The 15157-nt window shown below is 39.3% G+C and overlaps 1 protein-coding gene across 10 annotated transcripts in view; it reads left to right on the top strand.

Annotated features, from left to right (window-relative positions):
* The window catches only part of BCAS3 (BCAS3 microtubule associated cell migration factor), a 590167-nt gene that overhangs the window by 21047 nt on the left and 553963 nt on the right, over window positions 1-15157 (top strand). For all 10 annotated transcript variants that reach the window (XM_061390224.1, XM_061390222.1, XM_061390227.1 and 7 more), the window contains exon 5: window positions 8819-8925. In XM_061390224.1, coding sequence (XP_061246208.1) covers window positions 8819-8925 — 107 coding nt within the window. The remainder of the gene's footprint in view (window positions 1-8818; window positions 8926-15157) is intronic.

The following is a 15157-nucleotide window of genomic DNA, read 5'->3' as shown; positions in this document are numbered from 1 at the left end:
AAGGAGGGAGAGTATACTGAGCGTGCTAATAGGTGAGGTTAACAAATAAGATAGACTGTAAAAAAATTTTATTGAAATATAGTTGATTTACAGAGTTGTGTTAATATCTTCTGTATAGCAAAGTGATTGTTATACATATCTATACATTCTTTTTCATCTTCTTTTCCATGATGGTTTATCACAGGATATCGAATATAGTTCCCTGTGCTATACAGCAGGACCTTGTTGTTTATCCATCCTATATATAATAATTTTATATTATATATAATATTATATATAATATATTTGGCACATCTGCTAGTGCCAAACTCCCAATCCTTCTCTCCTCTACCTCCCTTCTCCTTGGCAGCCACAACTGTGTTCTCAGTGAAGATAGACATGTTGTTGAAGGATGAGTGAATCAAAGGAAAATGTTGTAGTTATCTAAAACCACAGAGGAAATGCTACATATCTCTATAGGAAAAACTGTAAAGTCCATATTTAGGGGAGAAAAAATAAACCAGTGAAAAAGGTAAAGAGCAGTTTTAGAATAACCAGTGATGGTATGATAAAAGACATAAAGTCAAAGAATAAGGATTACTTAAAGCTGTAGTAGTTCTGAAGAATAACCTAAAGTTTTTACAAAATTAAGAGCTTCACTTAAAAGTAATGAAGTCTGCTCTACCACCATCCAGAGAAAGAAAAAGCACAAGTGACTAAGCAGAACCTAAAGTAAGATAAAGGAGATTTTTGTATAATGACCTCAGTGTTTTATATGTGGCATTTGAGGCCTTCTAAAAGTGACAACCTGTGATCAAGGTGGTAGCTGTGGTACAAAGATGACTGGATATCAAGAGTCCTGAGATTGCTCTTCAGCTTTGAGTAAGTTATACCAACCTTGTTCTTTATTTTTGGGTGGGAGGGCTTCCCTGATAGCTCAGTTGGTAAAGAATCTGCCTGCAATGCAGGAGGCCCTGGTTCAATTCCTGGATCAGGAAGATCCTCTGGAGAAGGGATAGGCTACTGCCTCTAGTATTCTTGGGCTTCCCTAGTGGCTCAGCTGGTAAAGAATCTGCCCGCAATGTGGGAGACCTGGGTTTGATCCCTGGGTTGGGAAACTCCCCTGTTCTTTTTAAGTTTTTTTCTTTTAGGCCACACCATATGGCTTGTGGGATGTTTGTTCCCTGACCAGACATTGAACCTGGGCCCTCAGCAGTGAGAGCACAGAGTCGTAGCCGCCATACAACCAGGGATTCCCCGAACTTGTTCTTGTCAGTGATAAAATGAAATCAGCTCCTGCTGTACGTATAAAACAGGATTTTTGTGCATCAGATTAGATAATGTATATATAAATCAATGGAATATTATAAAAGAACATTTAAATGTTAGATGTAAAGAGAATTGGGCTTCCCCCGTGGCTAAGTGGTAAAGAGTCTGCCTGTAGTGCAGGAGATGCAGGTACAGTCCCTGGGTTGGAAAGATCCCCTGGAGAAGGAAATGGTAGCCCACTCTAGTATTCTTGCCTAGGAAATTCCCTGGACAGAGGAAGCTGGCAGGCTACAGACCATGGGGTCACAAAGAGTCAGACACGACTGAGTGACTATTGGTGTTCAGTCACTCAGTCATGTCCGACTCTTTGCAATCCCATGGACTGCAGCACACCAGGCTTCCCTGTCCTTCACTATCTCCTGGAGTTTGCTCAAACTCATGCCCATTGAGTTGGTGATGCCATCCAACCATCTCATGCTCTGTCACCCTCTTCTCTTGCCCTCAGTCTTTCCCAGCATCAGGGTCTTTTCCAGTGAGTCGGCTCTTTGCATCAGATGGCCAGAGTATTGGAGCTTCAGCTTCAACATCAGTCCTTCTAATGAATATTCAGGGTTGATTTCCCTTAGGATTGACTGGTTTGATCTCCTTACTGTCCAGGAGACTCTCAGAAGCCTTTGCCAACACCACAGTTCTTTGGTGCTCAGCCTTTTTTATGGTCCAGCTCTCACATCTCTACATGACTACTGAAAAAACCATAGCTTTGACTAGATGGACCTTTGTCGGCAAAGTAATTTCTCTGCTTTTTAATACACTACGTTTGTCATAGCTTTCCTTCCAGGGAGCAAGCGTCTTTTAATTTCATGCTGCAGTCACTGTTCACATCGATTTGAAGCCCAAGAAAATAGTCTGTCACTGTTTCCATTGTTTCCCCATCTATTTGCCATGAAGTGATGGAACCGGATGCTATGATCATCTTTTGAATGTTGAGTTTTAAGCCCGTATTTTCTCTCTACTCTTTCACGTTCTTCAAGAGGCTCTTTAGTTCCTCTTTGCTTTCTGCCATTAGGGTGGTGTCATCTGCGTATCTGAGGTTACTGATACTTCTCCCGGCTCTCGTGATTTCAGCTTGAGTTTCATCCAGCTCTGCATTTCCCATGATGTACTCTGCGTATAAGTTAAATAAGCAGGGTGACAATATACAGCCTCGTTGTACTCCTTTTCCAAGGTTGAACCAGTCCATTATTGCATGTCCAGTTCTAACTGTTGCTTCTTGACCTGCATACAGGCTTCTCAGGAGGCAGGTCAGGTGGTCTGGTATTCCCGTCTCTTGAAGAATTTTCCAGTTTGTTGTGACCCACACAGTAAGAGGCTTTAGTGTAGTCAGTGAGGGAGAAGTAGATGTTTTTCCTGGAGTTCCATTTCTTTCTCTATGGTCCTGTGGATAGTGACAATTTGATCTCTGGTTCCTCGGCCTATTCTAAATCCAGCTTGTACATCTGGAAGTTCTTGATTCATGTAGTATTGAAGCCTAGTTTGAAGGATTTTCAGCATTACCTTGCTAGCATGTGAAATGAGTAAAATTGTAGGGTAGCTTGAACATTCTTTGGCATTGCCCTTCTTTGGGATTGGAAAGAAACCGACCTTTTCCAGTCCTGTGGCCCCTACTGAGTTTTCCAAATTTGCTGGCATGTTGAGTGCAACACTTTAAGAGCATCATCTTTTAGGATTTGAAATAACTCAGCTGGAATTCCATCACCTCCACTAGCTTTGTTTGTAGTAATGCTTCCTAAAGCCCAATGATTTCACGCTCTAGGACGTCTGGCTGTAGGTGAGTGACCACACCATCGTGGTTATCCTGGTCATTAAGACCTTTTTTTAAAGTTCTTCTGTGTATTCTTACCACTTCTTAATCTCTTCTGCTTCTGTTAGATCCATACTGTTTCAGTCCTTTACTTTGCCCATCTTTGCAAGAAATGTTCCCTTGGTATCTCTAATTTTCTTGAAATCTCTAGTTTTTCCCATTGCATTTTTTTCCTTTATTTCTTTGCATTGCTTGCTTAAGACTGAGGGACTAAAAAAAAAAAAAAAAAAGACTGAGGGACTAAACAATAACAAAAGAGAATTAATTATGCCCTTAGGTTAAATAAGCTTATGATTCTGAATTTTGCTGGATATAGAATCATGTGCTATTAATTTTATGCTAGTGAATTCCTGTCAAAGGAAAATCAGCATAAAAAATAACTGGGACTTCCCTGATGGTCCAGAGCTTAAGACATTATGCTTCCACTGCAGGAGGCACAGATTTGATATCTGGTTGAGGAACTAAGATCCCCTGTGCTATGCCTTGTAGCCAAAAAATAGGAAGAAAAAATTACTGATTTTGAGCTGTGTTCAAGATTTTGATCTTTATATTTGAGCGATGGGAAGTCACTCATGTAGAGGATAGAAGTGAGTAGGTATGCCATTTTTTGTTTGTTTTTTTTTTCGGCTGTGCCTCTTAGCTTATGGGATTTTAGTTCCCCAGCCAGGGATTGAACTGTGGGCCGATGGCAGTGAGTACAGAATCCTAAGTCCTGGACTGCCAGGGAATTCCCCAATATGTATATTTTGAAAAGATCGCTCTGACTCTAATACAGAGTTTGGTGGACAGTGGTGGAGGCAGTAAGTCACTCAGGCTTTTGCAATAGACGTTGTAGACAGAGGTGGTGGTGGTGTAAGCAGAGAGCTATTTAGGAAACTTGCTCATAGATTTATTGCTGGAGGGAAGGAAGAAGGCGGTTCCTGATTTTGCTATCTGGATAGATAATCATGCTGTTCCCCAAAATAGGAAACCCTGGAAGATCATGTTTGGGGAGGAAATCCTGATCTTTAAGTGGAATTTGATCTTCTGTTGAGACATCCAAAACCCATACTGAGGAAGTCACTAGCAGAAAGTAACTGAAGCAATGGTTGGAATGCGGTCACTTAGGGAGGGTTAGTGTAAGAAGAAAAGGGAGTTTAGGAATTTGCTTTGAGTAACTCTAATATTTCAAGAGAAGTTAGAAAAGGATGAGCCAGTGGAGAATATGGTTAGCATTGGTTATAGCTGCTGAATAATCTTAACAAGATGTTCTTAAAAACATATATTGGATTCAGCAACTTGGAGGTTACTGATGACCGTAGTAAGTCACCTGGGAGGAGAGTTGGGGCAGAAACACGTTCTGAAATAGGCAGGGATGAATGAGAGATGAAAAGCAGATGCAGTTATAAACAAAGAGTTCAGCTCCTGGAAAGAGAGGAAATAGTGAAGTCAAATACAGGGAGAGGGATATTACTGGTTTATGATTTTAAAAAAACCCTTATTTAGGGACTTGCCTGGTGGTCCCTGGTGGGTTAAGATTCCAGGGTTCCTTTGCAAGGGTTGTAGGTTTGATCCCTATTCAGGAAACTAAGATTTTCACATGCTGCCTGGAGCAGCCAAAAATGCAAAAACAAACCCACCTTATTTATTGTGCAAATATATCATGATAAATAGCACAAAAGTATGGATCACTGAATTTTTACACATTGTAAATCTGTGGAGCCATAACTAAGGTAGAAGATAGAATGTTGCTACCTAATTGCCTAGTGATTCTGAATTTCATATAAAGAGAATCGTTCTGTATGTAGGCTTTTGTGTCTGGCTTTTTGCTTATTATGTCTGTGAGTTCCATCCATATCATGGTATATGGTAGTAGGCCGTTTTTTTCCTGTGCTGAGTAGTGTTGTATTGTACATTGTATCCGTGTGCCACTGTGCTTGTCCGTTCTCCTCTTGATGGACTTTGGGTTGATTCCAGCTGTAATTACTTGAATGCAGTACTATTGTGGTAAGCATTCTTGTCTCTTGGTGTATCTGTGCTGAGGCTTCTAATGAGTTTATACCTAGAGTGGAACTACTTGGTCAAAGGGCATGGGATCTTCAACCTGAGTATATGTAGTCTGTTTTCCCAAGTGGTTGTACTGATTTACATTTACTAGCACTAAATAAGCAGCCTCTTCACTCCATATCCTGCCAACTCTTGGTTTTGTCATTGTGGTTTTAATTAACACTTCCTTCATTACAAATGAGGTTGAGCCACTTTTCATGTTCACTGATGATTGATTTGAATATCCTATTTTTGAAGTGTTTTTCATGTCTCCTGCCTATTTTTCTAATGATCTACCTTTTTCATACTGATTTTTAATTTGTATATGACTTAGCAACTATATGTATGTATGTATGTATGTGAATTAGACAAATCCTTGTGGGGTTATAATTGTCTCTTCTCCCAGGCTCTGCCTCGGCTTTTCACTCTTCCGGTCAGGGTGGCTCATGAGAAACAGAAATTCTCCATTTTAATGTAATAAATTTAATGTAGTAGAATTTGCCGGTTTTTTATACTAGGAATTTTTTTGTGTCCTGTTGTGAAGTTTTTTCCCTGTACCATAATCATGAAAATACATTTCTACAGTGTTCCTCTAGTGTTTTGTTAATTTTAGCTTTGTCATTTATATCTAAAATTCACAGGTATTGATTTATTTGAAAAATTTTAAAAGATAGACACTTGAGCATGTTTAAATACTCATTGGGAGTATACAGTACGTGGAAGGAATGGGAGATACAGGAGAGGAAGGGTTAGAAAAAGAGCCCTGAGAAGGTGAGAGAGAATAGGATCCAAAGCAGAGTGATTTACTTAATTTTTGTTTGTTTGGAAAAGTTCTATTCATCCTTCAAACCCTAGGTCATTGAGGCTCTATGGAGTCTCTCTGGGTACTCCAACTTTATCATCTCTCCATGACGTTAGTCATCTCTGCCCTAGCACCTACATTTATTGTTGCCTTTTTCATGCTGTTTCAGAATCATCAGCTTACACATCTGTCTCCCTCGTCAGATTGGAGGTTTCTCACTTTAAAAATTACTGGAGTATAATTGCTTTGCAGTGTTGCGTTAGTTTCTGCTGCATAACACAGTGAATTAGCTCTATGTCTACATGTGTCCCCTCTCTCTTGGACCTCCCGCCTACATCTCCCCCCTTTCCACCAACCCTCCCATCCAGGTCATCACGGAGCACCCAGCCCAGCTCCCTGTGGTACACGCAGGTTTCCACTAGCTATTTTACACATGGTAATGTATTTATGGGCTTCACTTGGGGCTCAGCTGGTAAAGGATCCGCTTGCAATGCAGGAGACCTGGGTTCCATCCCGGGGTTGGGACGATCCCCTGGAGAAGGGCAAGGCTACCCACTCCAGGATTCTGGCCTGGAGAATCCCATGGACTGTATATGTATAGTCTGTGGGGTCGCAAAGAGTCCTAATCTCCTAATTCATCCCACCCTCCCCTTCCCCCTCACAGAGTTATTTACTTTAGACAAAAGGAAATAGAATTATGTGTCATAGAGTGGAATGAGAAAAGAGTGAGTGGTACAGATGCATGTAGGTTTTTGGCAACAAAGTTTCTAGATTCCTTGTGCAGTATATGAGACACATTATCTGCTGAGTAAGGAGAGATTGGGTGGAGTCAGGGCTTGGAGAATAGTTTAAGAAAGTCATTGAAATTGTAGAAGAAGTTTCAGAAAATTGAGTACATTTGTTGTGCAGTTTTGAAGGCTCAGTTGAGGTTTGTGGAGATAATTTATAGTGGTGACAATTGTGTCTCTTGTGATTTTCTCTGGGGGTACTTGGTTGCCATGGAATATACTAGGATAGTGGACTGGTTGGGTTCATCTAGGATTGAGGTTTTGCTGGTTGGGTGCCATGCAAAGATCCCACACAAAGGGATAAGAGAATGTAGATGACTGGCAGAAGTTACTGAGATGCCTGATCAAAGACTGTTAAGGCAGGAGGAGAGTAAATATATGAGAGAGGCCTGAAGAGTAGGGAGAAGGCAGGGTTTCAGTGGGTTGGAGGTCTTAATGAAGTCAGAGAGCGAATCACAAAGCAAATAGTTAAGCAAACTTGCTGGAAGATAAGGTTGTGATCTGAGAAGAAAAGTCTTGATTAGTGATTTTTGAGGTGTAATAGTTCTGTTCAGTAAGGATGATAAATGCTTAATATTCACTGGTGTGAACTGGAAAAGTTGAAAGTTGATTAGAAAAGTGCACATAATTCTTTTATAGTGAACTGTATGTCCAGTGTGTTCAGATGTGTCAGGATTTACTATCCCCTGTAAGGAAAGGAACATAATTTTTCTTCCATTGCCAAATTTATACATATTAGAATTCTAGATGGTTACACATCATATTTGTATTTAGTTAATTTTGCTAAATATTTTACTTTGATTTGCCTTTATAGGTGGTTGTATTCTTGGTATTAGTATTTCCTGGGTATCCAGTGAGAGTTTGATTTTTATTTAAAAAAATTTCTTAATTAGAAAAATATTTTTTTAATGTAGCATGATTTTATGACAAGAGTAATCATATTGGCATTGTGCTTCTTGTGCCAACTTACCACAAGCCCTTTAGCTCTTTGCAGAGACCTTTACTCCATCTTTTTTTGGCCCTACCATGTGGCAGGTGGGATCTTAGTTCCCTGACTGGAGATCCAACCCTCGCCCCTTGCATGAGAGCACAGAATCTTAACCACTGGACCTCCAGGGAAGTTCCCCCACTCCTCCCCATCTTGCATCTTACTCTACCTTATCCTCTCCCTGTTGTTTCTCAGAGTGTCCAGATACAACTTGTGAACCCACACAGCTTACGTTGTCTGCCTCTGCGGGCACTGCTCCACTGTCCTTCACCCGGCGCTGGCGTTTCCCCTGGGTACTGCTGTCAGTCTGTCGGGTTCTGTAGTCTGCTCTTCATGTGTGATGGAATGATACTTCGTACTGGTACCCTCCTGAGAGAGTTTGATTTTTAAAACCTACTTGTGCTAAGGTACTATTCCCTGGTGGCTCAGTGGTAAAGAATCCTCCTGCCGATACTGGAGACGCTGGTTCTGTCTCTGATCCAAGAAGATCCCCTGGAGAAGGAAATGGCAGCCCACTCCAGTATTCCTGCCTGGAAAATCCTGTAGACAGAGGATCCAGTTCACATCAGTGAATATTAAGCATTTATCATCCTTACTGAACACAGTAGTCCATGGGGTCACAAAAGAGTCAGAAACGACTTAGCAGCGAAACGACCAAAAAAACTACTAGTTTTGTGATTTCAGCTTTTTGTTCACTTTCATTTAAATGTTTTCCAAAACTTCTGAATTTTTAAAGAAAATATTTATTTGGTTGGGTCAGATCATAGTTGTGGCATCCGGGATCTTCATTGAGTCCTGTGGGGCCTTTCATTGCGTCGGACTCTCTACTTGTGGTGCTTGGGCTCAGTAGTTGTGGTGCTCAGGCTTGGTTGCCCCTCAGCATGTGGGATCTTAGGTCCCTGACCAGGGATTGAACCCGTGTCTCCTGCATTGCAGGGCAGATTGTTAACCACTGGACCACCAGGGAAGTCCCGAAACTTCCGAACTTTTATTGAAAAATAATTGAAGCAATTGTTATGACAATAGCATTAAAGGAATGTCGTTATTTTTGTTGATTGACATTGTGTCTTTTAAATTTCCTCTTCTGTTATTTAATTCTAATGCAGATACATCAAGGAATCTGGAATTTCATGAAATTCATAGCACAGGGAATGAGCCACCTTTGCTGATTATGATTGGCTACAGTGATGGAATGCAGGTCTGGAGCATCCCTGTAAGTATGATATGCTGACTCCCTGAAATAGAAAACTTTGCAGCATGCTAGCTGGTGGCCATATTTTCTCTAAGGACTCCTCCATTTATTTTGCAAGCAGTTGCTCAGAGACTGCTTTCTGTGGAACCCCATAGGAGGCCCAAGGAGTAAAGGGCACGTGGGAACTGAACCATGCAGTAAACGGTTTGTAAAGTAGGCTAGCGATTGTGGGGATCACTTTACATGGAAGATCTCACGTCTCATCATGGTAACCCTACGAAGTAGGTATTATTATTCTCTTTTCCTGCAATTTTTACAAAAGAGTAAAGAGGCTAACCCCTGGAGAAGGAAATGGCAGCCCCCTCGAGGGGTTCTTGCCTGGAAAATCCCTTGGACAGAGGAGCGTGGCACGCTACAGTCCGTGGAGTCGCAGAGTTAGCCACAACTTAATGATTAAACAACAACAAAGAAGCTTATAGAAGGCTTAAAAAAATTAGCGATTATTTAAAAAAAAATGTTTTGAGTCAGTTAAAACATCCACGTGGTCCAAAATTCAAGAGGTGTGAGTGGGCAACAAAGCTCCCTACTGCTGCTGTCCTCAGTTTCCCTTATCTTGAGTAGTTTCTAGTTCCCTAGGGTTTCTAGTGTCTTATGTATCCTGATTTTTTAGCAAATAAGAACATATATATTTCTCCCTCCCTGCCGTTCCTTAACAGAAGGGAACATACTATACAACTGTCTGTACTTTGCTGTTTTTTACTTATGAATTAGTATTCCAAGAGCTTCTCTATGGGTTATATAGCCACATATAATTCTCTTATTTGGACTTTCCTTAATTTACATGACTTGTTTCCAATTATTGGTAACACCTGAGTGCACCCTCCCCTCGCCTTTTCTGATATTAGAAACAATGATGTAATACATGAGCTTGAACTAAGGTCATTTTGTGTCTGTGTATCTGTTAGGATAAATCACAGTTTTGATAAATGTTTTACATTGCCTAACACTGGGCCCAGTTTCCATCTTCAGTCCTCCATGTGCTTCTCTGGGATGACCAACAGTAAATGTACTAGAAGAGGAAGAGGCTTGGTGGGATCACAGCTCAGTGAAGTGTAGTTGGGACTACATACTTTGGCTCATACTGAGTTATATTCTGGTGTTTGGCATGGCCTAAATATCATGTCTCTCTTATAGACTGGGGTGGAAGGCCTATTTGGCAGGTGGAACATCTATTGCGTAGTTTTTTGTTTTTTTTTGCAGTTGGAGACCCGGGGCCAGTATTTGTGCCTTTAATAAACACATTTACTACATTGTTTGAAGGCTGTTTTGCATGGGTGGTTCAACTAGACTTTTTTTTCTTCCCTTTTTGGTTCTTTTGAGTATTATGGTTACTTCCTAAAAGATTTATAAGCAAATATATATTGCCTCAAATTTAATGAAATGCTAGATGTTCTTGAGTACAGAGTTTGGCGTAAGGATTATTGAGTAATGAGTACATTGATCTTCATAATTCTTAAACATTTAAACTAAAAATATTGTTTATTCTTATATTCTGTAAATCACTGATAATGAACTATAGTTCTTATAGTTCCTCTAATCTTATAGGGGGCTTCCCTGGTGACTCAGTTGGTAAAGAATCTGCTTGTAATGCACGAGACCCAGGTTTGATCCCTGGGTTGGGAAGATCCCCTGGAGAAAGGAATGGCAACCTACTTCTGTATTTCTTGCCTGGAGAAAGGAATGGCAACCTACTTCTGTATTTCTTGCCTGGAGAATTCCATGGACAGAGGAGCCTGGCAGGCTATTTAGTCCATGGGGTTGCAAAGAGTCGGGTACAACTGAGCTACTAACACTCACATACACATGCACTAATCTTATAATAATTATGTATCATATTATTAAATATTTAGGATTTGAGGCTTTATATTTCTTAAAAATTGGCTTTATTTTGCAGAGATAGAAGAATCCTGTTGGTATGTCATGGATCAAGTGAACTTGTTTTTTTTGCCTTTGGGGATGTGTAGTTGACATTTTTTCAAGACCTTGCAATGTTGTTTGTAATTGAAGTATCATGCCAAAGGCATAGACAAAAGGACCTAAAATGTAGCAGTGTTTTGTTTATTTGCTTTTTCCTAACAAGAAAAATAATTCTAGGTTGTGTTCAGAGGAGAGGATTTTGTAAATGTAACCTTTTCTTATTAATAAGAGACTATATTTTGATTCTTAAAAAATTTATTTTTTAATGACTGAGTGATTGGAGTATAGTTGCTTTCTAATGCTGTGTTAGTTTCTACTGTACAGCAGAGTGAATCAGCTATATGTATATAAATGTATATGTATCTTCTTTCTGGGATTCCCTTCCCATTTAGGTCACCACCATTTTGATGCTTTACTCTGTTTGATGACGGACTTGAAGGCAAAGAGGAAGCTAGAGCTTTAACAGGGTTGGGCCTTGTGGATTAGGGGTGTTGACCAGACTGAGCACATTCCTTTGGTGGTACTCAGGCTGCCCACTTGCTTTGGTTATAATTAGAGGTATCGCTTTTAATAGTTGACTTATGTCTAGCTCTGAGTAACTTAAAGGTCTTCCGAGTAATTTTAATTACTTCTTTGAAGTAATTCTTATGCACAGATTGTATTTTGAGAGAACTAAATAATCTTTTCTTCGTGGAATTTTCATTAATTGTCAGTTGTTACTATTGTAGTCGTATAGCCCCCCTGAGGACTGGTTCAAGAATTAGGAGGCAGTTTGGAAAAATAAGCTCCTTCTGTTGCACTGATGGAGCTCTTCCTGTGTTCAGAGAGCTTTATATACACATTGTCTCATGTGTTGTATACTGTGAGGGAGAAGTTATCCTATTTTATAGGTGGTAAGGTCACACTACTTAAAGAGGAGGAATTGGAATGCAAACCCAGGTCTGTCTGACTTAACATTCAAAGCCCACTATCTAAGGGCTCTATTTCCTCTCTGCGGTAGCAGAAGATATGCCATGCAAGTGGTATGGCAGCTTAGTGTTAGTTTTCAGGGTAAAAGTTATGGTGTACCTTCATATGTTCATCCTTTATAGACCAGTGTGAGTTACCCATTGCTCTAACTAAACCCTTCTGAAACTTATCACTAGTTAGCCATTCAGTAATCATTTAAGTGTTACCATGTGTAGATGAGGAGCTTATGTTGGTCAGTCTAGAAATAAACCTGGTTCTAAGGGACCTTTGAGACCGTAAAGCATATTTGCTTTTGAGTTAAGTGAGGGTGGGCAGAAAGTCAATCCTTGTCTGAATTTCAGCTCAGGTTTTGCTTCAAGTTTGTGCCCAAGGTTGACTTTATATAATTGTCCCACCTCTGAGTCTCAGATTAAGAAAATAAACATCCTGGCTAAACATTAAAAAAAAAAAATTGTTTATGAAGTTCATTGTTGTTGTTCATTCACTAAGTCATGTGAGACTGTTTGTGATCACATGGGCTGTAGCAAGCCAGGCTCCTCTGTCCAATGCTGTCTCCCAGACTTTGCTCAAATTCTTGTCCATTGAGTTAGTGATGCTTTCTAACCTTCTCTTCCTCTGACACTCTCTTCTTTTGCATTCAGTCTTTCCCAGCATTAGTATCTTTTCCAGTGAGTCAGATCTTTTCCAGTGAATCGGCTCTTTGCATCAGGTGGCCAAAGTATTGGAGATTCTTCTTCAGCAACAGTCCTACCAAGGAATATTCAGGGTTGATTTCCTTTAGAATTGACTGGTTTGATCTCCTTTCAGTCCAAGAGACTCTGAAAAGTCTTTTCTCCAGTACAATTCAAAAGCATCAATTCTTTGGTGCTCAGCCTTTTTAATGAAATGCATAAATGCAGTTGAGGCTTAGATGATATCTCAGAATCTAGCTAAGTTGAGTTAGCTCAAAACTGTGCAGAAGTGGTATCTTTATCGCCCAGTCCCTATGACTTTGTGTATGAGATGCCTGCAGGAAAACACTGGTATTCATAGCTTTCCCAAGCTGTCAGGCGCCTTCTGTCAACACATCTGATGTAACATGAGAAAGAATGATTATTTATGTTGTTGTTCTGGATAAATAGGTCCCTTTCCTACTCATGCCTAGCAGTGCCATTACCTCTTTTTGGTAATGTGAATATCAGTGCTCTTGCTTAAAATTCTTTTTAAAAAAATTTATTTTATTTTCTTTTGGCCATGGTACGTGGCTTGTGGGATCTTAGTTCCCTAGTTAAGGTTTGAATGTGGCCCTTGGCAGTGAGAGCACAGAGTTCTAACCACTGGACTGCCAGGGAATTCCTTTAAAATTCTTAAAAAATTAAAAAAAAAATTTATATTTTTTATTTGAAGGATAATTGCTTTACAGAATTGTTATTTTCTGTCAAACATTAACATGAATCAGTCATAGGTATACATATGTTCCCTCCCTCTTGAACCTCTCTCCCATCTTACCCTCTAGATTGTTACAGAGCCCTGTTTGAGTTCCCTCAGTCATACAGCAAATTCCCATTAGCTGTCTATTTTACATATGGTAATGTAAGTTAATTAAAAAAATCAGCAGTACATGGACTAAAGACCAAATAGGTTTATGGGATTTATATGAAAAAAAAGAAACACAAAACACAGTAATTCTGTACTTTTCCTTTAACTCCCATAATTCTTTTAGCTCTTGTTATCTTAGTTATTTATTTTATTTATTTCAGTTATTTTAAAATATCTTGCTTGTATTCTTTATATATATATATATTTTCAGCCAGTCTTACACATAGATTGACTGGGTACCCTGAGGTATGAGAACTTAAAAAGTGTTCATTTATTCAACACAAGTCTGTAATAAAGTATGTATTTTGAGCAAAATAGTGTCTTTTAGGAGCTAGTAGAAGAACTGGATTTAAATAAAAATAAAGACAAATTGTAATATGAAGAAAAAAGAGATTATAATAAGGAAGTGGCATGGAAGTAATTAAATTTAGCCACAGTATGATTGGAACAGCAAATAGTAAAGTCAGAGGTTCTGAGGTGGAAATGTTCTTTACTCTATAGTTGGACATTGATTGAGATTTCTTAAGTTTTTTTCTTCTTAAGAATATTGAGATAAATATCTTTATGATTATGTAATTTAGAGAGATCAATAAAAGGTATACTAAAGCTCTTGGTAGATTTGCCAGATTGCATTCTTATAAAGCCATGCCATTTATACTTGCCTCGTTCATTCATTAATTCATTCACTCAGCAAAGATTTATTGATTGTCTTTTATATGCCAGACCTTGTTCAAGGTGCTGGGAAAACAACAATGAGCTAAACAAAACCATTATTCTTATGGAATTTCTATTCTAGGTGGGTGGGTTGAAGAGTGGGGAAGATGATATTAAAACATGTACAATGCTTTGATAATAAATAAACATATACCAAGTGTTATAGTGGGGTAGTTGGTGTTGTTGTGGGTTGCTATATTAGGTAAGGTAGTCTTGGAAAGCCTCTCTCAGTGACTTGCAGAGCAGAAGTGTGGAGGAGTAAGTCTTGTGGGCATTTGAGGAAGGGGCGTTTAAAGGCAGTACTCTCTCATATAGGATTCTGTTTCCTATATTTAAAAATAGCAGGGAGACACTTTGGTGGAGCTTGGTGAGCAGGTGAAAAATGCTGGGTGTCTCAGAAGTGCTGGGCTACAGTTTTGCAAGGTAAAACTTACAAAATGAGCTTTGTACCATTGTAAGAACTTCAAAAAGTCTGAATATAGAGCAAAGTTGAACCAATTTTACGGAAAATATGTATACTCACCACCTCGATTATACCATGAAAATTTTTACTGTATTTGCTTAATTTTCTTTCTACCTATAGATCTTATTGGGTACATTTCAAAGTAAATTGCAAAATCAGCATGGTTCCCCCTAAATACTTTTGCATGGCTTATCATTAAAGTTGAATATTTGATTAGTTTTTAATGTAAAATTTACCCACAGTTAAATACACAAATCTTAATATGTGAACTTCCTGAGCTTTGATAAAGACATGGCAGCCCACATCTCTGGCAAGATATAGACCATGATTATCACTCAAGAAATTTCCCTTGTGGCTGTTCTCCACTTTTCCTCCATCCCATCTGTGAAACAGCCACTATTGTTATCTTATTTTCCACTGTAGATTAGTTTGCCTGTTTTAGTTATGGCACTCAGGCTTAGTTGCTCTGCAGCATGTGGAATCTTCCCAGACCAGGAATTAAACCCATGTCCCTTGTATTCGCAGATGGATTCCTATCCACTGCACCACCAT

Source organism: Bos javanicus, chromosome 19, assembly GCF_032452875.1.
Source record: "Bos javanicus breed banteng chromosome 19, ARS-OSU_banteng_1.0, whole genome shotgun sequence".
NCBI lineage: Eukaryota > Metazoa > Chordata > Mammalia > Artiodactyla > Bovidae > Bos > Bos javanicus.
Note: the sequence above shows the minus strand (reverse complement) of the source record. Positions and strands in the feature narration are given on the sequence as shown.